Here is a 25,498-nt window from a genome sequence, read left to right on the forward strand (position 1 = left end):
CATCTTTGGAGGTGCAGGTGCGAAAGAATTTCCTTATGTCACCCTGTCCCTGAGGATTTTTAGATGACCTTTTCATCACCTGAGTGGCTGATGGCAGATATCCGCAAATGTATTATTGTTGAATAGCTTATAAAAGGGAAATGACATTCAGCTCTGACAGTCAAGTGTCGACTGAACCAACTAAGTACTGCCGACTCTGTATAAAGTATAGGCTAGATCTCATATCCGTAAAAACAAAAATGAACAGGTAAAGTGAGGTGGCTAGCAATATGCCGAAACGTAGTAACGTCTATACAGCCACTGAAACCAATACATTCAAATAAAGCCGAAAACAACACAGGATTTAGCCACAGTTCACAGACACTTCTCAATGTAAACAAGCATTCCGAGTTTCGATACTCTGAACATTCGAATTTGTGAAAAATTGCATAGATCAGATATTTTAGACTGCATAATCCAATTTTAAAGCTCCGTGATTAGTATATACCATATTATATATTGTAAATATATAATAAGTTTGATAAATTTAATACAATCTTGCATTCTTTGTGCAATAAATATATTTCAAAGAAAACCAAGCTTGGAAAAAGTATATGGGAAACTAATATATTATAACTATTATGCCGAGTCATAGATTTACGTAAATTGTGAATAACTTATCACATTATATAGCTATAAATAATAATGTATTAAACTAATATGGCTGCACGAATAAAAGTGGATTGGTGGTAGGGGGTTGGGGGAAAGCTATGTGGGCCAATGCCGAGCTGCAAGCATACTATGTAAGCTGGTGATTTTTTATTATTATTTTGGGAGGCTGCAATTTTTGGGGGGCTGAGTCCTTGATTTGGGGGGGCTAAGCCCCCCTAGCCCCCCCCCCCCGGTGACGCCACTGATAATAACGCTCCTATTTCACTGTCAGCTGCTTTCTCGTGTGTTGCTGGGGACAGCTTAGTCGGCGTTGTTCATGTATAGCTTGTATCATTTATTCAATTCTTACTCCCACGGCCACAACTATGCCTACATTAGCAGACTGAGCCATCCCCGCAACACAACGTCAAGCGGGTTTCTAGTGAAGCGCAATTTAAGGACCTCCCTGTATTTTAATAGTCAACTATGAGGTTTATTGTTGGTGGTAGTAGTACTAGTAGTGTAGTAGTAATATTAGTACTAGTAGTGTAGTAGTAATATTAGTAGTAGTAGTAATAGCAGAAGTAGTAGTAGACGTGTTAACCCGCTGAACTGCGGACTAAAGTCTACCGTCACAGAGAATTGAAGAACGTCTGTATAACCGGTTGGTGCCTTCGCGTGAAGGTGACCCTCTCCGGTTTATTGGTAACTGCTTGTCGGTAACTTGAACAGATCCTTAACTGATTAACTGAAGCTTCATCGCCAAATGCAACTCGACTACTGTTTCTATTCCTCGTCCCTATTCTTCTTCATCTCCTCCTCCTCGTCCCTTTTCTTATCTCCAGAGACAAAAAAGCGTGTGCATAAGTCTCCAACCTGAATTCTCGTCGGGTAAAGACGCTCCCGAACACATTTTCCTAGGCGACTTATTTTGCTTATTACACCAATGTCCCAGTCTGTTATATAAATCCTTCAAACATCGCCTCACTTTCTGCATAAATGACGCACAAAAGGATATTAACCAGCCATACCCCAATTAAATCGCTAAGGAAAAGGCGCTAGGAAGCCTACCCCGACGAAAATACAGGTCCTCAATGCAGTCTGCGGTACAGCCGTGTCCAAAAGTTAGCTGACAATCCCCTGCCGGCATTGTGTCTTGCAATCTGTATTTCTCATTCCACTCCAAACGACTGAGAGTATCCTTCCTTTGCATACTTTTTATTGTGTTTCCTATTGCTCCTTCCTTCCTATACTTTTCTCTTGTGTTTCCTATTACTCCTCTCATTTCATACTGTTTATTGTTTCATACTGCTCCTCCTTTCTCATACTTTTTATTGCGTTTCATATTGCTCCTTCCTTCTCATACTTTTCTCTAGTGTTTCCTATTACTCCTCTCTTTCATACTGTTTATTGTTTCATATTGCTTCTCCTTTCTCATACTTTTTATTGTGTGTTTCATATTGCTCCTTCCTTCTCATACTTTTTATTGTGTTTCCTGTTATTATCGCATAAAAAAGTTCATATAACACCTTGTATCAGCACACCCAGCAGAGAAGTGTCAGGGAAATTGTGCTCCAGTACATAATAGATGCATATTTGCTAGAGGAATCTGCTTTTTTTTTTATAGCCATCGAACAAGAATAACCTATATATACAATGGATATTAACCTAACATGAACAAAGCAAAATATGTAAACACGACACAGCCATGCCTTACTACAAAATTACAGAAACACTGAAATATTTACAACATTAGCACTTACTGTTCTGTGCTGTTTAAAAATTACAAAGACAAACTAAAACGTACACGCTTAACGTACAATGCAAAATAACGATAAAAGGCAATCCAAGTACCGTTTAATGTATAAAACCATTAATGCAATTTAAAAACGTCCATCCTAACCTATCGTACGTACAACTTTATGATCTACAGCAACATAGACTAACGTACTTTGAGTACAGTTTCGATTCAACATACTTAACATGTATACAGCAGAGCTTAACAGACAGTGTAAACGTACATGAACATCGAACGTATAGTTAAAATGTACAGCAATCCCTACTCAGTTACAATCGTAGCTAAGAAAGCACAGTACATCAGCACATAAAGTACAGTTACAACGTAGCCTACAGTACATGAACACTGCACTTTGAACCCTGGCAGCAACAGACTAGTTAACCTTGGTTTGCATATTATTTTATCTAATGTCAGAATATTTTACCATGCAAAATAAGTCGCTAAGGAAGAAATGCTACGACGCAACTGCAAATAAGAGTGTTTGGTTACGCTCAATGCTGGCGATTGGACAGACCTTGGTAAGAAATCGGAGCTGACCAACAAGAGAAAAAAGTAAGCTCGACCGCCAGTGTTTATGAGTTATATAAATGTGACAGTAGTAGTAGTAGTAGTAGTAGTAGTAGTAGTAGTAGTAGTAGCGGTGGTGGTGGTGGTGGTGGTGGTGGTAGTAATAATAGTACTAGTTGTGACAGTAGTAACGGCAGCTTTAGTTTTATTATTATTATTATTATTATTATTATTATTCTTAGTAGTTGTTGCTGTTGTTGTTTTTTAAGCCACTGGTTCATCTGGAGCGTGAACCCGTTGTACTGCAGGCTGAGGTTGCCCTCATCCTCCAGGTCACCATCCTCCTTTCAGGAAAAAGGGAAGGAGGTAGGGGACGTTTGTATAACCAGCAAGAGAAGTCGCTTTTATACCAGTGTCATCACATGAAGGTGTCCCTCTCCAACACCTCATGGTTGCGTTACAGAAAGTACATCAAAGTCGCCTATAATTCGCCTTCTTGTACTTGGTGGGGGGCTCAATATCATTTCCACGGCACCTCTTCATGACTAGCATAATATTCTTGGGTTAATGTATTATTATTGGATAGTAATATAAAAATAAAACAATATTACGCCCAGTTAAGGTGAACAGAGTACAGTACCTACACCATAAACCTGTGGGAACCAGAGTGATGATGATGATGATGATGGTGATGACAGTCCTCCCTGGTACTGGTGGCTCCTGAAAAACAGTAAATACATCTCTCACTCCCCTCCTTATCCCACAAAAGGAGAAGGATAGTGGACCACTGGAAAAGGGCAACTTCAGCCTGCAGACCACCGAGTTCACGTCCTCCTCTTATCAAGCTTTCCATCTTTCTCACTGGACTACAGTCAGCAAACTACGTGCAAAAGAGGAATTTTTTTTTTTTTGCGTTAGGCTGTGTGTGTGTGTGTGTGTGTGTGTGTGTGTGTGTGTGTGTGTGTGTGTGTGTGTGTGTGTGTGTGTGTGTGTGTGTGTGTGAAGAGGTGGGGTGGGGCAAGGTGAAATGTGAGGCAAAATCGATCTACACAGTGGGTAGGGGAGGGTGTAGGAAGAACAGAGGAGGAGGAGGAGGAGGAGAAATAAGTTAATGCATATCAAGGACACGAGGGAACTGTTCTATGCTGAACAAAATCACCAGGTAACACTACTAGTACTACCAGTACTAGTGCTACCATTACTACTATGGTTACAACTACCACTACTACTAGTACAACCACCACCACTACTACTACTACTACTATAAATAATAACAATAATAAATGAAGTCCTCAGCGTGACAGGGTTATATATAACTTCCCTATCTACAAAGACAGAGCTGAGGCCTCTGATATTGCTGTTTTGTTGCTGTGACCCCAGACTTATCGGAAAGGGAACCCGTTGGACTGTAGGCTATGTGCAGTTCTTTTCCTTCAGTCCACCGTTCTCTTTTCATTGGATGGGGAGGGGGTTTCGTAGCATGAAGTTCGCTCCTTGTTTAGCCTGTGTATCGATATGGATTAGTCTTTATGTCCGCCAGTTATAATCTGTCCACCATTCTCTTTTCAGTGGATAGGGAGGGGGTTGAGTAGCATGAAGTTCGCTCCTTGTTTAGCCTTGTGCATCGATATGGATTAGTGTTTATGTCCACCACGATAATCCTTGTACGTCGCTATACCTGTGATGGTCCCTTCCTCAGCTTGCTCTTAAGGAAGCCCCAGCCGGAGAATGTTGGCATGATGGGGAAATACCTCGTCCAAGTACACCTGTAGAGAGATGAATAGGGGAGGACTTAATGGGGACTTAATTACTCCACACATATTATTCTCTATCCTTATTACTCTATACTTGATGCAGAAGATGGGCATCTTCACGTGGTGGCATTGATATGACCAGGTGACTCCACTGCCTAGTCATACAAAAGTCCCTCAGTTCTTTCCCTATCCCCCCAAAAGGAGAATGGCGGGCTGCAGATGGGGTAACTTTAGCCTGCAGTACACTGGGTTCATATGAAGTTGAGCCTGGGGTTGCAACTACTACTGCTACTACTACTACTACTATTACTGCTGCTGCTACTACTACTACTACTACTACTTCTACTACTACTTCTACTACTATTACTACTACTACTACTGCTCTGTACTTGCCAATCTCCACACCAGTCATTCTATATATTTTTATGGTGTCCGAGTTTGTGCATAGATAGTCCTTTCCCTCGGGCCCAACTGTCATTATACGTGTCACATATCTGCACTCTTCACTACTCTGGCACTCATACCCACTGTCCACACTGAATACATGCTAAGGCTGTCTCATTTAGGACTGGTGTGATGGTATTAGCGGGGGTGTTCTTATGACATGTCGGTGGATGACTGTGGAAGATAAGCGGAGTTTGCTGTAAGGAATTTCACATAAAACGAATTTTCCCCTGCCCCAGATTAGGAACGAACTCACGTCCTTTTGAAGAGCAGATAACTTTTCTAACCACTTGCCCATCACCTCTGCACATCAATCTCCTCATGTGCTGCTCCACTCTTGTCATCCCACTTTATTTCTCTCTCTATAGCTATTACTTCTACAGTATACCTGCCAACCTCCTCCCCTGTCACTTCATACCAGTCATTTCACGCTGGTCACTCCACATCTGTCACTCTCAGACCGGTTACTCTAAACCTGTTGTAAAACTAATCACTCCTCACCTGTCACACAACACCTACCTAATATTCATACTACTACTACTACTACGGTACTGGTGCTCGCTCTCTCTCTCTCTCTCTCTCTCTCTCTCTTACCTCCTCACAGCGTCCATTGCCACAGGTAGGTTATAACAGGAAGACGGTGCCCCATCCTTCAGATGCTCCGGCCTATGTTTTAGCTGGGCCTTCCATACAACCATACCTCTCTCCTCATCACTCCCTGAAATAAACAGCAAAAAATATATAAATAAACTGACAAACATATAATTAAGCACACAAATAACCTATCCACCTATCATCCACTACAGTTTTGTAGGGGCTCGGCTAGGCTACTCATTCCCGCCATTTAAGGCGTGGGTGACCAGACTCAATCTTCCCCGAGTTATGGGAACAAAAAACCCCAAACCACCCCTCGAATGTAAACCTTTACAGGTCCCATCCAGCTGAAGCGCCTTAACTTGCTGGACTACCTGGCAGTACTTGGTTACATGCTTACCACCCAATGAAGTTAATGGTTTCCTGGGTTGCAAGAAACCATTCGGCTTGTCACTACGAGCAGTGTCACCTTTGGGTTGAACTATGTCGTGTGAGTGGAAGGTGGCCACCCCATTTACCTCAACTAATAAATGATAAATAAATTATAAATAAATAAATAAAAGTACATCACCACACAAGTCAAGCGTGAGAGCAGTGGAAATGAGTTATTTAAGAGGAGCCTGTGGAGTCACATGGAGAGACAGGCTGACGAATGAGGATATAAAGCAGCGTTGTGGTGTGGATGTGGATGTGATAGGAAGCGTTATGAGGAACACACTGAGGTGGTTTGGCCATGTGGAGAGGATGGAGGGTGAAAGACTGACTAAGAGAGTGTATGTGAGTGAGGTGGAGGGGGGAAGAAGGAGGGGGAGGCCGAGGATGAGATGGAGGGATGGGGTGGAGAGGTATATGAGAGAGGGGGGTGTGAGCTGGGAGCAGGGCAGTGAAATGGCGGGGGACAGGGCGACTTGGAGGCGATTTGTTTGTGGCCACCCCAAACGGGATAGAGGCGTCTGGCAATAGATAGATCGATAGACATCACCACTATTACCAACACACACCATTATGATCTCAAAGGGTACCATGACAACATTCGGCTCCCCCCCCCTCCCACAACACATACACTGGTCAAACTAAAAGGTGACGACTTTCTGGAACAAATGTGTGTGTGTGTGTGTGTGTGTGTGTGTGTGTGTGTGTGTGTGTGTGTGTGTGTGTGTGTGTGTGTGTGTGTGTGTGTGTGTGTGTGTGTGTGTGTGTGTGTGTGTGTAAACAACAAAAACAACGGCCTCTTTAATATTTAGGCTCACGCTTCTTATATGTTTCGGTACGGTAAGCCTCTTCTTTTCTAACACATCACGGCGAGACGATTTTTCTTTTAGTTTTGGAACTGACGGAACTAGGTCTCCTTGTTTACTATTCGTGCAAAAAAAAAGACTACACCTGGCTATCATTGAACTAAAAGGGGGTTAGGGAACTTTGTCAGGTGAATGCGAACCGACTATAATGAAAGCTATATCCATCTCCTCTTTTCTGCAATATTCTATGCTGAAAGAGAAAATCTGGAGGTAGCAAGAATCCTTTTATCTATCTATGGCCAGACGCCTTAATAGGGGTGGCCATAAATGAATAGCTTCCACGTCATTCTATCCTCCGCCATCAGCCAGCCCAGTCCAATTCCCATAGCCTTTTCTCATTTTCCTTTCCACCCCTTGCTTCCATCTCATCCTCGATCATCCAGTTTGGAAAGTATCATCATAACCTCAGTGTCAGCCTATCCTCCGACATCAGGCTGCCCTTTCTCCAATTCACACACCCCTCTCTCATATATCTCTCCATTCCATCCCTCCATCTCATCCCCGGCCATCCAGTTCGAAAAGTCTGTCCATAACTGAGTAAAATCGTCTGAAGAACGCAACACAGATGATACCCTGGAAATAAAAAGGGGTTAAGGAAGGATGTGTCTAATCCGTCTAGCTAGAAACTGTCTCTCCTAAGCTATGGAAAATCGTCTGGAAGGAGAAAGAACACAATACAAAACAGAACGTTCATATCGAAAGGTTTATGAGTAGAATAAAGTTCCTATGCCCTTTATTATGGATAGCCATGGATACTCTCTCTCTCTCTCTCTCTCTCTCTCTCTCTCTCTCACTCACCTGGTATAGTGTTGTCCAGTACAAAGCCGAGGAACCCGCCTACGAACATGGACGTCCTTAGCAACACGGACAGTACTTGATCCAACGCGGGTAGCGAGGTGGAGATGATGTTAGCATTCTCTGGTTTCTGCATCCACTGCGGGAAGTTACAACAACAATAATAATAATAATAATAATAATAATGATAATAATAATAATAATGCACAGTTAACCCTCTAATGTTCGGAACAACTCTTTTTTTTACAATCTCGTTTCCCTACCCTTCAAGAATAAAACACGTAACCTACGATCATTTTTCTCATATAACTATTTTTTTTTTCTGAAATGGGAACAGCAGATATGGGAAAACTGTGCAGTTCCTTCTCCTTCTTGCAAAACAAATCTGCAGGGAACTGACTGAAAACGTTAATACTGTTATCAGTAACACTTTCATGGTCGGGCAGGTAATGGGCATAACACAAGAGGGAGAAAGACTTGTGTAGACATGATGGAGAGGAAATGGTTTTGTGACGAGCTAATCCGAAAGTCTATACCCGAGAATATCCCTATAGATATACAGTACAGTATCTCTTTCATTTATCTATCTTTTAATACATACAAACATACATACATACATATACAGTATGTACTCGTAAAGTTCCCTAGTCTCTCACCCTAGGCAACACTAAACCGAAGAAAATGGAGAATCCGATGACGAAGAGGTTCCTGGATGAGTTAAGATCGACGTATTGAAGTGAGGACAGGCCGATGGAGGTGATCATGCCGAAGACGACGCAGAAGATGCCGCCGATGATGGGCTCCGGGATGGTGATGAAGATGGCGCCCACCTTAGCCACCATTCCACACAGCAGCATGATTGCCGCGCTGTACTGCACCACACGCCGAGACCCAACCTGTGTGCACAAGTTACCCCTTAATATTCTGCAGAGGTTACATTTTCCTCCATATTTTCCCACTAGGAAGTTCAATTACAACTAAAGAAAAAAAAAAAAAAAGATATATACATAAATAATCGTCAACATGTCATAAAAACACCCCTCACTAATACCAATGCACCAATCCTGTATGGCACACAACCCCACATGCAAACAATCTGACACACAAACACGTACACAAACACACATCCCCTTACACAACCCCCCCCCCGCAAACTTACATACACACATACAAACATACGAGTACCTACATACCTTTGTAACTCCAATAGCTCCTACGTTCTGTGAGTAAGAGGTGGTGCCGCTACCCGTGCCCCACAATCCCGCCATCATGGTGCCCACGCCCTCAACCCAGATGCCGCGGTTGATGGCGTGTTTAGGTGGGGGTGGCGCTCCTGAGGGTTTGCATACACGGAACAGATCAGAAGGTGCTTTATGAATGATTGTTACATAGACCTTGCAGACCATGAGGTGATTTACGGTAGAGGTCTAGCTTGAGATACAAGTGAAAGTGACTGTAGGGGAGTACATGGTGAAAGCGAGAGAAAGAGAAAGCTGCCCGGGGAAGATACGACATGTGAAATGGAGCTGGAATCATTCTTTTCATCATCACTTGAGGAAAGAGCTGGCCTGGAAAATCATGCTTTTGGCTATCATCATCATCATCATCACCCTGACCCTCATTCCCCTAAGATAGGGCGTGGCAGGATTCAGAAATAAAGAAGGAGAATGCCTTAGTGACAAAAACCTAAATAAATGCATGTAATTACCTGCAAGTTTGGCGCATGCATAGTAGTCACCGATGCTCTCCACGATGCTGGCTATGACACCGGCCAATACACCCATCACCCCAGCGACACTCACAACTGGCATACCCCACTGGCCTGTTAAGGGAGGGGAGAAAGAGATGACTACTTTTCTGGTTAGGTTAAGTTAAGTAAGGTTAGGTCTGGTTTGGCTTGGCTTGGCTTGGTTTAGTTTGGCATGAAGTAGGTTGGGTTAGGTTATATTATTCTGTTATGCTATGCTATGTTATACGTTAGTGAACGAATAAGTAAATAAATAAATAAACAAATTAATGAACCTCATCGGATGGAAAGGGTTAAGTGTTCTTCAATTAGGATTTCCTACCACACACCCGAGACCCACATAATAAATGGCCTTAGAGATTTCGTAACACCTCTCCCTTAGCGACTTACTTTGCACATCAGCACCTCAGTAATCTCTATATTGTTACTGATGTTGATATTAAATGGATATAAATAGCATACAAAGGAATGTAACGGTTAATAGGCTGAATAAATCTGTCTATATACCTAGGCAGCCTCCCCCAAGGAAAGGGAATAAATAGCCAGGGAAAAAGTGTTACGAAGCCCCCCATGCCCACAAGAATTCAACTGCACATGGGTCACTGAGGCAGACAACTGTGTACATGGACAAACTGCGTACATGGGGTGAGCTGTGTACATGGGGAACTGTATACATGGGGTGAACTGCGTGTATGAGGTAAACTCTATACAACGGAATGTGTACAAGAGGTAAACTGTGTACCCTGTACGTGGGAATGCTTGCATGGGATAAATTGTCTACATGGTAGTACGTATAAGAGGTAAACTGTGCACATAGAGTAAACTGTGTGTATATGAGGTAAACTGTGTACAAAAAAGTAGTTACAGACACTTAAACTATGTACTTGGGCGCCTGTAAACTGGCTGAATTGCATACATCAGAGTGTACATGGTGTAGACTCCAATGTTCACTTACGTAACAAACACACCAGCAATTACGGAACCTTTGTTATGTGACCTTCTACGGTACAAGGGAAGTCCGGTCTATCTATCCACACACACACACACACACACACACACACACACACACACACACACCGCTCGCTGGTGCAGTGGTAACGCTCTCGCTTGCCAACTGGTGGACGAGAGTTCGCGCCTCGCTCAGGTTGCGAAAAAGTTTCACTGACAAAGTGGGTGGTTACTGTCCCCCTTGAGCAAGGGGACGGGTGTGTGCGTGTGTGAAGGTCACAGCCTTGCCCTTAGATCGGACTATATGAGCTCTCAGCTCCCTTCCGGGAGGGTAAAAGCTGACGATCACGACCATCAAGTGATCCTGACCGACCCGGTGAATTACACACATACAATCACTTCCTAGTATCTTTTATGCACACACACACACACACACACACACACACACACACACACACACATACAATCACTTCCTAGTATCTTTTATGCACACACACACACACACACACACACACACACACATACAATCACTTCCTAGTATCTTTTATGCACACACACACACACACACACACACACACACACACACACACAATACCTTTCTAGTAGCCTATTTTTTACGCGCGCGCGCGGGGGCGCACACACACACACACACACACACACACACACACAAAGTATTACCAGTTGGTGGGGCTCCTCTCTCTCTCTCTCTCTCTCTCTCTCTCTCTCTCCTGCGCGTGATCGGTCTGCCTCTCCTTGACTCATACTCACTTCTGTCTGTCTGTCTGTAGGTCTGCTTGTCTGTCTCGTGAGGGATAATACTGTCTGAGTGTCCGTCTGTCTGTCTGTCCTTCAGCCGGAGGACGTTATTTTCTGCTGAATCAAATGTTTTATTTGTTTTATTATCAAATGATTACCGGTAATCATCTAAGAACACACACACACACACACACACACACACACACACACACACACACACACACACACACACACACACACACACACGTGACTGATCATAAAATGGCACAATCCTTTCCGCACGTGAGTTCTGGAGTGAGTAATGCTCGTGATCTCTCTCTCTCTCTCTCTCTCTCTCTCTCTCTCTCTCTCTCTCTCTCTCTCTCTCTCTCTCTCAACATTACGCAGCTCATTCAAATCATTTGTTTTTCTTCTCATAATTATCATATTAACTTCTTCCCTTGTAAAATTATCCTCAAAGGCCTACTTACAACTTTCAGTACTCATGAGGATAATATACCTTGAATCATGGTGCCTAGCCTGTAAGGTGTTGGTAGACAATATTTACACGACCAATACTTACAAAGTATTTGCATAATCACAACGTACATATCCATTATCTTCTTGGGATCCTACTTACATCACTAACGACTTACGAAATCAAGACCTACTTACAATCGTTAGTACTTACAGGGGTATGGGACCCGAAGACACGGAGCTTGAATACTTACACCACCACCTACTTGCACATTCAATATCAACTTACAAACGTTTAAATACTTACACCATCCCTACTTATATAGCCAATATCTACTGACAATTGTTAGTACTTACAGGGATATGGGACCCTGAACCACGGGGCCTGGTGTATGATGGAGAGACGAAGGTCAGTGCGAGCTGGGTCGCCCGGGGCCAGGGTCTCGGTCGCAGTCAGACCATAGCATACCAACCACGCCACACTCACTGCTAGTAGTACCTGGGGAGACAGATAGATTAACAGATAAAGAGGAGATAGTGGGAGGGAGGGAGGGAGGGGGGGAGAGAAAGAGAAGGGAGGGAAGGAAGGAGGGATAGAGGAGGGACGGAAGGAAAGAGGCAAAGAGAGGAGAGAAGAAGGAAAAGATAAACACTTGTCTCATGAAAACATTCAGAGCTTCTTACACCTGGGGAGACAGGCAGATTAATAGATAAAGAGGAGATAAGCAGAGGGATGGAAAGAGGGATAAGGAAAAGAGCTTTTCGGTGAATGTCAGAATATAGTATACCAGCCACGATACACTCACAGCTGCTAGCACCTGGGGGGGAAGAACAAACTAGGGAGAGAGAAAAAAAAGCAACCATGAATGAATAAAAGACACTACATATCAGTGGTCTTCAAAATTTTCCATTCCGTAGCGCCCTGGACAAAATACAACAGCATCCATGGCCTCTGACTACATCTTCCTTCAACACTACATGATTACACTATTGTACTCATCTTACAGGAGACTTTGAATTACACACACACACACACACACACACACACACACACACACACACACACACACACACACTTCATTACTTGAAGTTTTTCCACAATTAAATAAAATCTCTTGGAGGTTTAAAAGCGTTAAGAAGCAAAGTAACGTTACTTGAATGTCCAGGGCCCGCATTCTCGTCGTTTAAGGAAGCTCCCGAACACCTCTTCCTTGGCGATTTATTTTCAGAAACCAATCTATCTATTTACCTAGGCTGTTTCTCCCAAAGAAAGGGGGGTAGGCGAGACAGGACGACACACTCCCAATTTACTCATCCACACACACACACACACACACACACACACACACACACACACACACACACACACACACACACACACACATTTATTCGCATTTTAAGAAATGGCTTGTTAATATCCTTTGGCACATAATGTATGTAAAGTAAGGCGATATTAGAAGAAACAGCCTAACACGGGAGAACAGTATGGTGTAACAATAACAATAAATCGCTTATGAGAAGGTGTTAGGGAGCTTCCTTAGTCCTTACCCGACGAGAATACGGACCCAAGACAGATAAATGAACGTAACAACATTGGACGTACCGGAAACAGCTTGAAGACGTAAAGAGGCTGCCGCGTAAAGCCCCTTCCCCTGGTCCACGAGAGGAAGGGAACTGGTATGCTGCCCATGTACTGTGAGAAGACTATTAACAAGATGATGGTGCTGTGGAAAGAAAGTGAGTGAGGGGGTTTGAGACACTGAGAGATAGGGAGAAATAGTGAGTCTGACCCTTAACCCATCCATGAAGTTTGGTCTAAATCGAATCAAAACTTTCTAAACTGACTCTGACCTGTGACCTTGACCTCTGCTCCAAATTAAATAAGTTACTCCTTGGCTGACTCTCACACCATATACCAAGATATATCCAAATCGGAATAAAATCGAGTTATAATGTTCACACACACACACACACACACACACACACACACACACACACATGATCAAAGGTATTACAGAATTTGACACACACACACACACACACACACACACACACACACACACACACACACACACACACACACACACACACACACACACACACACACACACGCACACATTCACACATGCCGAAAGATACAGTACATCACTGTCCTGTGTGTGTGGGTGTAACAACAATGCCAGAAGTGAACTCACAGTGCTGATATACCCCAGTTTGATCCAGCCTTGTCAGCAGCCACAGGGTATAGCGAGAACCCGATGAGCGATACGGTGGGCACGATTACCATGGGGGTGATCCAACGCAGAAGACCCCCTATCGCACCTGTGCATGAAAATAAGGAAAGGGTAACACTTCTTAATAGTACGGTTGTTTGCAAAACAGCACAGGGAGGCCCATATAAGACTTTCCTCTTTCACTCCGCAGGGCTGTTTCTTGTGTGCTGCAGAGACGGTTCAGTCAGTATTATCAATGTCTCCCCTTCATTTTCATTCCTTTCCAGCTCCCAGTGCCACGCCCACACCAGCAGATTGAGTCACAACACATAAGATACCACCAGGTGGGTTTCTAGTGGAGCGACAGGTACGGACCACCCTGTATATCTGCCCATCGTCTTACCCTAACCTCTTACACTGTCCACTCGTATCAAGAAAGGTGAGTTTTTAACAGTTTCGGTTGTTCGTAAGTGAATATAAACGTCTACGTATACGATACCCTGAATGAAATATCTACTTAACCTAACCTAAGCTACTCATTAGGTATTAAATCAGTTTCTAAATCACTCCAATCTGACCCAACCAGTGAAAGCAACCCAACCCAATCCAAGCTAATCTAAACCAGTCTAGCCTAATCAAACCTAACCTAACCTGACCTAACCCAATCTAATCTAACCTAATCTAACCTAGCCTAACTTAACCTCTACCAAAGCGACCCGCTCTGCTAACCTGTGAATCCCACCACGACCTGGAACACGGCAGCAACACAGATGGCGCCCTGCACCTGCTGCATACGGGTCTGCCACAGGTCACGTCGTTCATCTGGGGTCAGGTCAACTAACTGGGACTCAGGAGGGCAGGGCATGAGGGTGAGGAGGGCGAGGATGGGGCTCAGGAACCCGTGTGTGCCCCCCTGGACAATGGGTAGTCTGACATGGGAAATGGATACGTGGTTATAATTAGCATGCACAAACGGGGAAAAAAAAAAAAAGTTCATCAATTTTTAACTTTAAACATTTATATTCTAACCTGGCCTAAAACTGTCATCTCTCCATCTTGAATGCTGAGGTGTAATAGCACTATAATTCAGTGCTAGTCATGAATAAGTGCAATGTGAAGGATGTAGTCTTTCTTTTTTGCGGGGGAGAGCAATGAAATACGTGAAATAATCTGCTAAAGGACAAAATCCGGGCCAAGTTAGGGTGGAAAGAATATTGGCGGAGATTTTCATCCTTTTGCATCTTATTTCCAGCGGCTCAGTGACAGAATATGATAATACTCTAGCTCTACATCCTTTCCGTAGGGCTTCTTCGTGACCAGCACGAATTCTTCTGTTAATCTCTTCTTTCAGCTCAACATTCAAGATGGAGACGGGAATTTTATGCCAAGTTAAAGTGAATGGTGTAGAGAATAAGGCCAGGACATTTAAGGAAAAAAACAAACCCTCATAATCTCTCCCTATCCCATCTAATCCCAAATCCCCTTCTTCATACCCAAACATGCTACAAAACCGCCAAAAATCCCTCTCAAATCCCTTCTTGACCCCCATATGCCCTACAAAACCGCCAAAAATCCTTCCTAAATTCATCCTTAAACATCCGTCCAAACCGCCAGAAGTCCCCTTACCTGACGCCAAAGGTGGTCTGAAGGAGGGTGACAATGCCGCTGACGAAGATGATGGTTGACGCGATAGCTCCTCTGGCCGGGTCGTGGTCAGCCATGCACATGAGGGGGGTCAGCAGGTACGGGATGCTGACGGTTGACTCCACCATCATGAGGAAGTGCTGCCAGGGAAGGGTGGAGAATGTAAAGTAATTTCTAGACCTGACACAAGGAAAAAAACAGATATACTCGTATGTTTTCTAGGTCTGACAAAAAGCAGTTTAACACCTCGAGATTTGACACACGGGAGAATGCAACTTCCTTCCACCTTGAGACTCAAACAATATCAGGAGATGCTGACAGGGAGAGGTGGAGAGACCATAATATGTACCGCAGTATTTCCACCGTCGACTTCTTTATCATCAGAAACGGAAAGAAACCAAGGGAATTCACTATTCAAACGCCACAGAATAACGCTAATTTATTCGTTATTGATGAACCTAAGTAAACAACACTTCATTCTTAACACTACACGGTACAGTACGCCAGTCATCCAGGAAATGAAATGTGCCCTCTCCCGGATGTGATCACGTCCTTGTCCATAAATGACTGCGTATTCTTAATTTTCGTGACATAACTTTACATATTGTCCTGTCGGGCCGCCAAAGGAAAGGGAAAACAATTCTTCACACACTCCATAAACTACAAGAGAATATTATTACGGAGACTGAACCCATCTTGCTACACTCCTTTACTCTAACTTGGACTGAAACTGCCATCTCTCCATCTTAAATGCTGAGTTGTAACAAGAGATAAACACTACCGTAGTATATAATCTTAAAGAAGAGCTATCAATAGGAGACATAGTGCTGTCTTTTTCTGCGACTGGGTTAAGTGAAATAAGCTAAAAACAGGACGAAAATCGAGGCCAAGTTAATGCAAAAGCCCTGTTTTAAGGACATCGAGAATGTTTAAACGCTGAAGGAGACCACTTTCAATTAACGTACAGTCTAAAAAGGTCTCGGCCACCTTAGCGCAAGTATCATTCTGAAACACCGACGAGGCACTGTGATATATGGGTAACACCTGTAATTTTAAGTGCAAGTATTGTCCTTGGTAATTATTACGACTCGAAAACGCATAAATCGTCATATATTGGATGGCATATTTTATAGGTACCGGTAATATTTTAACAGATTCATGTGCGTCTGCTAAACTCGCTAATTTTCACAACCATCGATCTCCAGGTATATGATACTTTTTGTGGCTGACTGTATGTGTGGGTATGCTGTTATGAAGTGAAGAAATAATATACCGAATTTCACACAAACTTCTTGACTAACAACGAAAATAATGATATCCTTCTGGGGCATAAAAGAGCTAAATCATTCTATAGTTATAAGCCCATATATATACCACACAGAAGACAGGAATATGTAAGAAGGAAAATAAATAGTTAAGAAATAGGCGCTACGAAATCTCTCATGCCAACGAGGGTACGGGCTCAGGTGTTGGACTGCACCTGTCCAATGTCCCCTTCCCCTTTCAACACGAGGGGATGCGGCGGGGCACGAGTCCAGAGAAAGGACATCGAATTTTTCCTTCTTTAAGGGTAATTCCCACCACTCACTCACTCACTCACTCACTCTCTCTCTCTCTCTCTCTCTCTCTCTCTCTCGGCAATGATCTCTGTTGTTACCCTCCCAAGATCTTTTTACATTATAGTGTAATTAGTCAAATCTCACCTCTCTCTCTCCCTCTCTCTCTCTGTCTTTCCGGTTCCGTCAAAGAATTGGAAATCATGCACTGTCTAGGAAAACAACCATGGAAAAAAAAAAAAATGGGAGTTGGGGGTTGGGAACGTCCCGGGAACAGACGGGTAGGTATCAAATGCAAGTCATATATTTCCTACTTTCTCTGCACACACACACACACACACACACACACACACACACACGGGGATCTCAACTGCGCGGGACTTTTACCTCTACCTGAGTTCTAGGATGTCTTTAACTGCTTAATTCTTGCTTCCACGACGAATCTCCTGAGAGAGAGAGAGAGAGAGTCGTATATACTGTATAGTCAGCCAAAAAAGTCGTGTCTTCGTTCCGAACCCCGTAAATATTCGAACATATAAATGGAAGCAGCAGGGATAGCTTCACAAGTCTGGCAACTGTGTCAGACCAGACGGTGGTGGGGGTGAGCGAACTGGGGGTGGAGGTGGGTAAGTGGGGTGTGTGTGTGTTGTAATTATTGTTGGCAGTGTAATCTGTAATTTTTGTTGGCAGTGTAGTTTAGCAGTACACCGCACAGTAAAGGCGCTAAATGTGATATTACACCTGATTTAATACCTGTAAATAGTGAAATGTATCGTTAACCTGAAATAATGCCTCTAACTTGTAGCCAAACAAGCGTTAGCAGAAATGACGAGGTACTAACCCCCCCTCCCCACCTTCCTGCCACACCCTCTCCGCCGGGCATCAGCTAGCCACATAACATGGGAATAAAGGACAGACAGCTGTGTTTTTACTGTATGTTTACCTTCTGAACATGACAGGATATATTACATACCATTACCATGTGTGATGTGGCACAGAGGCATGCGGTGCCTTCACAGTAATAACGAGAAAAGCATTTGTTTCCACAAGTGGTTAATGTTTTGGTAAAGAGGTAAGGGAAACCTGGCCACAGGTGTTACGCACGGTGTTGACACCCAGATATACACCCACCAGCATATAGTCATAGCTTCACAGACATTCAGTTATCTATATTGGGCGACAGGAAAATTAGAGGGGAGATTCATGTTGTCACTAATAAATGTTGTTTTATATTATCACAACCATGACGTTCCATTAAATTCCAAATACTCGTTATGAAACGTATTCCACAGTCATTCCGTCCTCTGAAGTATTTCAAATATCAAAGATGAATTAGACATGACAGCCCATGTAGCCTATATGAAACTGCAGTATATTTTGATTACATATAAACTCATAATGATGCATATGTAGACTTTTAGTGGCATATTATTGATAAAAATTGACTATAACCCTATTACTCAGTATGTTATTCCCAACAGCTTCCACCCTTCGGTAATGCATTGTATATAAAACATGACAGCACACACACCCTCCTCCACCCCACTGTGCGGTGTATTGCTAAACTACACTGCCAACAATAATTACAGCACACACACACATCCCACTTACCCACCTCCACCCCCAGTTCGCTCATCTCTACCACCGTCTGGTCTGACACAGTTGCCAGACTTGTGAAGCCATCCCTGCTGCTTCCATTTATCTGTTCGAATATTTACGGGGTTCGGAACGAAGACACGACTTTTTTGGCTGACTGTACCAGAAAATATACAACTCTCCCTCTCTCTCTCTCTCTCTCTCTCTCTTCCGGTAGCTTTGGGAATATTACGTGTAGGGGAATTTTGTCTTAAGCAGGATATCACATTTCCTGTTATATCCCTTAGGTCACTAAAGGATACATACATACATACATAAATACACACATACATACATACATATATATACAGATTCCTACATAGAAATCGATCGCCACGCAGGTACCCCCTTGCATAAAAAAAAACAAAAAAACTGAAGGTCTTAAAATGCGAATTGGATGTAAGGTTACCGCCATTAACACATTCCTCCCTCCCTGCCGTCGCCGCGTCAGGTATATACGAGTGATGGCGGCTGGATGTCCGTAACAGAGCTGGTTCATTGAAAATTACAATATATATATAGGGTGATCCATATATATCGCTCCACTACAAACTCATCTATCTTCTGTGTTGCGGGGACGGTTGAGTTTGCTCGTCTGGGCGTTAATATGGCAGTGGGAGTGGGAAATGAACTGATGATGCAGGGTAGGATACGAGTCGATAACGCTGACTGAGCCGTGGGAGTAGGAAATGAACTGATAATGCAGGGTAGACACAGATAACGCAAAGCCGTCCCCGAAAACATGAGAAATCGCCCGGCAGAGTTGAAGAGCAGCGGTATTTATGGACCACCTTGTGTAATACACCGATATTTTACACCGGCACCATCACTCCTATGGTGTCTAGCTTTAGCAGAAAAAGAAGACATGAGAGTATTAATGATACGAGTATTTATTTTCTCAGGTTCCTATCACACTCTCGGCTGGGTAGGTCGGCAGGCGTCAGCTGATATAAAACATGAGAGGTCACGATCAGCCTAACCTCGCTTCATTTTCAGGCAGGATAAAGGATGATGATGATGATGATGATGATGATGGGTTTTCCTCGACCTTGCGTAATAACCAATATAGAAAATCGTTCTCGGCTAGTGCATTTCCAGACTTGACTACATCTCCCTTCATCCTACCCTAACCTAACTTAGTCCAATCTAATCTAACCCATCCCATTCACCCCAACTTTACCCTGCCTAGCCCGTACATCACCACACTAAGCTAATCCAGCCCATTATAACCTATCCTAGTCCACCACAGCTTTAACTAACTTAATCTAATCCAACCTAATCTAACCTAACTTAATCCGTCCCAGCCCAACCTAACATTACCCTGCCTAACTCACATCTTGCGAAACTAATCCACCCTAACCCAACTCAACACTAACCTAACCCATCCTTACCTACCTTGCACAACCCGTACCTCATCATCATATTTGCCTAACTTAACCTACAATTACCGATTCTACCCTAACGTGATCTAGCTTAACCAAACCTAACCTTCCCATCTCTACCTCTCCATCCTAATCTAACCCGACCTGCGGGCCCCTGGCCTTTCGTTCCTTCTTTCTTGCATAAAAATAATAATAATAATAATAATAATAATAATAATAATAATAATCTAGAACTCATTCATTTTAATTTGGCGGAAATTTTCGTTCGATTGCAGTTTATTGTCCGAAGCTCGGTGGCAAAATGAGAATACCACGGCTCTACAACCATTCCAGAGCGCTTCTTCGTGACTAGCACCATATTCTAGTGCTGAGGTTCGTGTGATGGCAGTTTTACGCCTATAATCTGCTCATCTTAGCTTGGCCCAGATTTTCGTCCTTTTGCAGCTTATTTCATGTAGTTGAGTGATGGAAGAAGACAACGCTATGGCTATACATCCTATCCATAGCATTCTTCGTGACTACCATCATATTCTAGTGTCATCCGTTCGTCATAACTCAGCATTCATGGAGAGACGGTATTTTTAGGTCAAGTTAGAGTAAAAGGGTGTACTTAAAGTGACGTGTATAATTATAATCTTCTATAACCCATAGCTCTTCTTCGTGACTAACATCATATCCTAGTGTTAACCATTCTACACAACTCAGCATTCACTAAGAGATGGCAGTTTTAGGCCAAGTTAGAGTAAAAGGAGTATAGTTAAGGGAAAAGATTAGGCAATATAATCTAACCTTACCTGTAGGCCTAGGAATATGCAGGAGTACCAGGGGGGGCTGTCCTCGACGTTGTACAACAGCCTGTTTGGGGAATCGTCCTCGACCAAGGCCTCGCGAGACTTGCCTACACTTCCCCCTCCATCAGCAACCCCCTCGCTCCTCTCCTCCTCCTCTTCCTCCTCGTTCTCGGGCTTCCTCTTCTCCTCTCCGGTTGTGACGCCTGGCATCTCCATCTGCTGGTGAGAAATAATAATGATGATAATAATAATAATAATAATAATAACAACAACAACAACAACAATAGTTATAGCAGCAGTAGTAGTAGTTGCAGTAATAATAATCATCATCATAGTAAAAATAATAATAATGCGATGATTTTGATGATAATGATGATGATGATGATGACGACGACGACGACGATAATGATGATAATAAAAATGGTGATGATAATTATGATGATGACGAGGCTGAAAGCTAGGCTGAAAGGGCTGGATTTATTTATCTACCATCCAATCCTTTATTGGTCAATAAGTGGGGGCTAAACTAATTATTCCTTTCATTTAAGGTGTGGGTGACCAGTTGCTAACCCATGAGTGGCATCAAATGAACAATAAACCTCCCCAAAAAACTAGAATGTAAACCCTAATGGGCCACGTCCAGTTGGAGCACCTTAACCCACAAGGCCACCAGGCATTCATTGGGTTATATGGTTACCATTCATCATAGTAAATGATTTCCTGGGCTACAAGAAACTATCTGGCTTGTTATTCAGTGCAGAATCAATAGAAAATAGCACTACAGCATGTGAATGGATGATGATCGTCTCCTACCGTAATGGGAAGAACTGAACAAAGGAAATGTCCACTCACAGGTTCTCTCTCTCTCTCTCTCTCTCTCTCTCTCTCTCTTAGTAGTAGTAGTAGTAGTAAAGTAGTAAAGTGGTATGATGATGATGATGATGATGATGATAATGATGATGATGATGATGACGACGACAACGATGATGATGATGATGATGATGATGATGATGATGATGATGATGATGATGATGAGGAGGAGGAGGAGGAGGAGGAGGAGGAGGAGGAGAAGGAGGAGGAGGTAGAAAGAAACAAAGAGTAGGAAAAGTTTAGGAGAAAAAAAAGAAGAGAAAAACACGAAGAGGAGGAGGAGGAGGAGGAGGAGGAGGAGGAGGAGGAGGAGGAGGAGGAGGAGGAGGAGGAGGAGGGGGAGGGGGAGGAGGAGGAGGAGGAGGAGGAGGAGGGGTGAAATAGAAAGAAGAGGAGAGTGGAGAGGAAAAAGAAGGAAAAGTTTGAATATAGGAAGCATAACTAGACAACGAAGGTCGCACGCCAATTAACCTATTACCTGGCCCTGACGTTACCTTTCATCTTGGTCTCTCACAAACAACATTTTGCATTTATTTCACTCACTTCATGCAGGTAGCGTCCTTGTGGAAAAAACTGGGGCTTATTTAAAAAAAACAAAAAAAAAAAAAAAAATAAAAAAAAATCTTCCCTATCCCCCGAAAGGAAGATGGTGGACAGAAGGATAACTTCAGCCTTCAGTCCACTGGGTTCACGTCCAGATGAACCTGGGACCACAACACAAGCAATAAACATTTTTTTTTTTTTTAATAACTTGCTACCTAGCCTACCGTATGGATTTCATTAATGGTGAACTAATGTACTGAAGAATTTAAAGTAAGCAATACCAGTACTGACTTTATGCAGTTCTCTCCCTCTCTCTCTCTCTCTCTCTCTTTCTCTCTCTCTCTCTCTCCACAAGACAATGACTCTTCCAAATATTTCTTTTGTAATGCGGGGAAAGTCACGCAGTTCACACACACACACACACACACACACACACACACACACACACACACACACACACACACACACACACACACACACACACACTTCCCTAATCGTTGCCAAGTAATGCAGCAAATTTCTGAAGCTAAGTATGGTATAATTGGAATTAATTCTAGACAGTACACATAAAATGATCGAAATCGCTTCCCAGACATATACTTAGATTCTAAATATAAACTTTTCCTACACTGCGCAATATCGCCAGGGGCCTTGGTGCTGGAGAGGGACGCCTTCATGTGGTGGGACTGATATAACAGGGTCAGTCAACTGCCTGGTTATGCAAACGTCCCTCACTTCCCTCCCTCTCCTCCGAAAGGGAAATGGTGGACTGAAAGTTATACAAAAACCCTTTTTTTTTCTCCCTATCCCCCAGAAGGACGAAGGTGGACTGCAGGTGAAGGGCAACTCACGACTGCAGTCCACTGGATTCACGCTTTACATGAACCTGGGAACACAATAGCAAGAAAAAATATAAAACCAAATATCATCGTGGTATAACGGAGCTGAAGGGCACTGGATGCATTCAAGACAGGATGGGAAACTTCGAAGGACCTTTTCCTTAGTGATTTATTGCACATATTACACCTTTATACTCTTGTCTATTATTTATAAAGTAAGGCAGATTTCTAGAAACGATATATATTTCCTCAGTAGCATACAAGAGGGATACTGCCGTGTAATGTGCAAATAAATCGCTAAAAACGACCTGTTACGAAATCTTCAGCGTCCCTTACAATATGATTTATGGTTTCCCTCAGAATATACAAAATGATAATTAGGTGTAATGTGCAGAATAAGTCGCTAAGGGAAGGTATTACGAAACCTCCCGACACTTATAATACGACCTAAGCAGAAGAGAATTGTAAGACGGAAGCAGTGATACTAAATGACGTCGTCGTACTAAAGGGGTAAATGAATAGCTTTTTCTTTCTTTTTAAACATCTGTCCTGTTCTTCTGTGCTCTGCCTTTTCTTTCCCCATCTTGTCCTGCTCTAATCTGTCCTGTCTTTCTACTCCGTCCTGTCCTGCCCTATCCACCTCTCTACTGTATTGTACTCGCTCAAGTCCTGCCCTACCTTGCCCTGCCCTTGCCCCTTCTTTCCTTCTCTACCTTGTTCTGTCTTGACCTACCTTGCCCTGTTCTTGCCCTCTCTCTTGTCTTACCCTGCCCTGCCCTGCTCTGGCCCCGTGTTGCCCTACCCTACCCTTGTCCCCTCTATCAGGCCCTGTTTTGCCCAAGCCTGCACTCACCTCAAGCGACGTGAGATGCATGTTATAGTGAAGTGTCCTTTCACTCAGTTGTGGTGATGGCTGTAGCTGTATTTGTGGTGCTAACTGTAGTGGGCTTATATTATTTTTATTTGACTTGTTAGTTGTAGTGGTGGTGGTGGTTGTAGTGGTTGTCACGTTAGCTGTAGTGGTAGTTGTGGTGGTAATAGTAACCGTTGTGCGGATAGCAATCACGAAAATGTTGCAAACATTATTTCTTTTCCGTCAATGATGCAAACTTTATTTATTTATATTTAGCACTGACGAATGCTATATAACTTTTCAATTACTTACTGCAATACTTCTTCTCCTTGCCATTACTGAGGTTAAGCGGCTTTTCAATCGATCACTACTGTCACACGAACTTCTCCGGAATAACAGTAATTTAAAGTATATGTTGTTCAGTTGTGCTTATTTCTTCCTTATATATTTATTTTTTTTAATCGCTGCATTCACAAAGATACTTGACAGTGATAAGTTTTTTTGCTGCGTACTTTATTCTTATCAATAATTCCTGGTTGTGGTATTTAGTTTACTTCCTCAGAGTTTCAGTTTCTTGTTTTATTTAGTTTCCGGGTAGGCGTAGGGTAGACTCAAGGCTGAATACACTGCTTCCTTCCTGATGATGCTCCAGTTATTATCACCTTAACACAGCATAGCTCCACCTTCACCACATATGAAGAAAAACAAAATGAGAAAAATTCTGTTTGGGAAGTTTTTTATAAGCTTGTTGTGGGAGTGTTGAATGTGACTGTTGAATATGCTACTGTAGCCTACTTCCTGATTATGTTCCAGTTATTTCCACGTTTGCACAGTACAGCTTCACCCTCGCTTCGCATATCCACAAAACAAATCTTTAAAAGTTTGTGCGCATCGGTGGAACAGGGAAGGAAGTTTTGAAGGTTAGTGACTGGGTAGGTGTACAGCACGTCAAGGACTGTTGTGCTTCCTGAAGATTCCCTTAACTAGTTATTTTCCACGTTTTCCACTCTAACCACAAAAACACTGCTGATAATTCTCTAATCAGGGAATAGTGGCGCGCAGAGATGTGGAACGACGTGGGAAAAGTTTGAAAAGTTTATGAAGGATGCTCCGGATGTTATCTTGTGCTATTTCCACCTTCTTGGGTCAAAGTACAGTTCCAAATTCACAATATATATACAGAGAAATCAGTACTACAATTTGTATTCAGTAGCAACATGTATGTGAGGGAAGGGAGCTGCACAAGCAAATTTAAAAGTATGGGGACACTGAATAGGCCTATGTGACTACACTTCTCTCAGTTAGTACCACCTTTCCCGTGAGTCTAAGTGCAGCTCTATCCACACAACACATCCACAAAAACAATACGAAAGAACTCGGCGTCTACGAGAAATGCTAATGATGAGATGGAGCAATGCAGGGAGTTTGTAAAAAGTCTGTGAATG

The 25,498-nt window shown here is 43.0% G+C and overlaps 1 protein-coding gene across 4 annotated transcripts; it reads right to left on the reverse strand.

The window, feature by feature from the left end:
- Positions 1 to 4,211: 4,211 nt before the first annotated feature.
- On the reverse strand, positions 4,212 to 24,434 carry LOC145405098 (solute carrier family 23 member 1-like). Of its 4 annotated transcripts, none has more exons than XM_080276614.1 (13): positions 24,054 to 24,434; positions 20,952 to 21,164; positions 15,567 to 15,724; positions 14,670 to 14,869; positions 13,923 to 14,049; positions 13,331 to 13,451; positions 12,085 to 12,226; positions 9,529 to 9,642; positions 9,014 to 9,153; positions 8,477 to 8,716; positions 7,824 to 7,959; positions 5,728 to 5,851; positions 4,212 to 4,701 (listed from the first exon to the last, which is right to left on the reverse strand). In XM_080276614.1, exons 1-13 carry the CDS (start codon positions 24,072 to 24,074, stop codon positions 4,608 to 4,610), a joined length of 1,830 nt encoding a protein of 609 aa, XP_080132740.1. In that variant the 5' UTR covers positions 24,075 to 24,434; the 3' UTR covers positions 4,212 to 4,607. The 4 variants fall into 4 exon arrangements, with proteins under 4 accessions (XP_080132740.1, XP_080132738.1, XP_080132737.1 ...); XM_080276612.1 differs by having other exon boundaries at positions 20,952 to 21,167; XM_080276611.1 differs by having other exon boundaries at positions 20,952 to 21,167; positions 24,366 to 24,419.
- Positions 24,435 to 25,498: the final 1,064 nt, after the last annotated feature.

Source organism: Coenobita brevimanus, chromosome 65, assembly GCF_032717465.1.
Source record: "Coenobita brevimanus isolate Jiangsu-jjx chromosome 65, ASM3271746v2, whole genome shotgun sequence".
Lineage (NCBI taxonomy): Eukaryota > Metazoa > Arthropoda > Malacostraca > Decapoda > Coenobitidae > Coenobita > Coenobita brevimanus.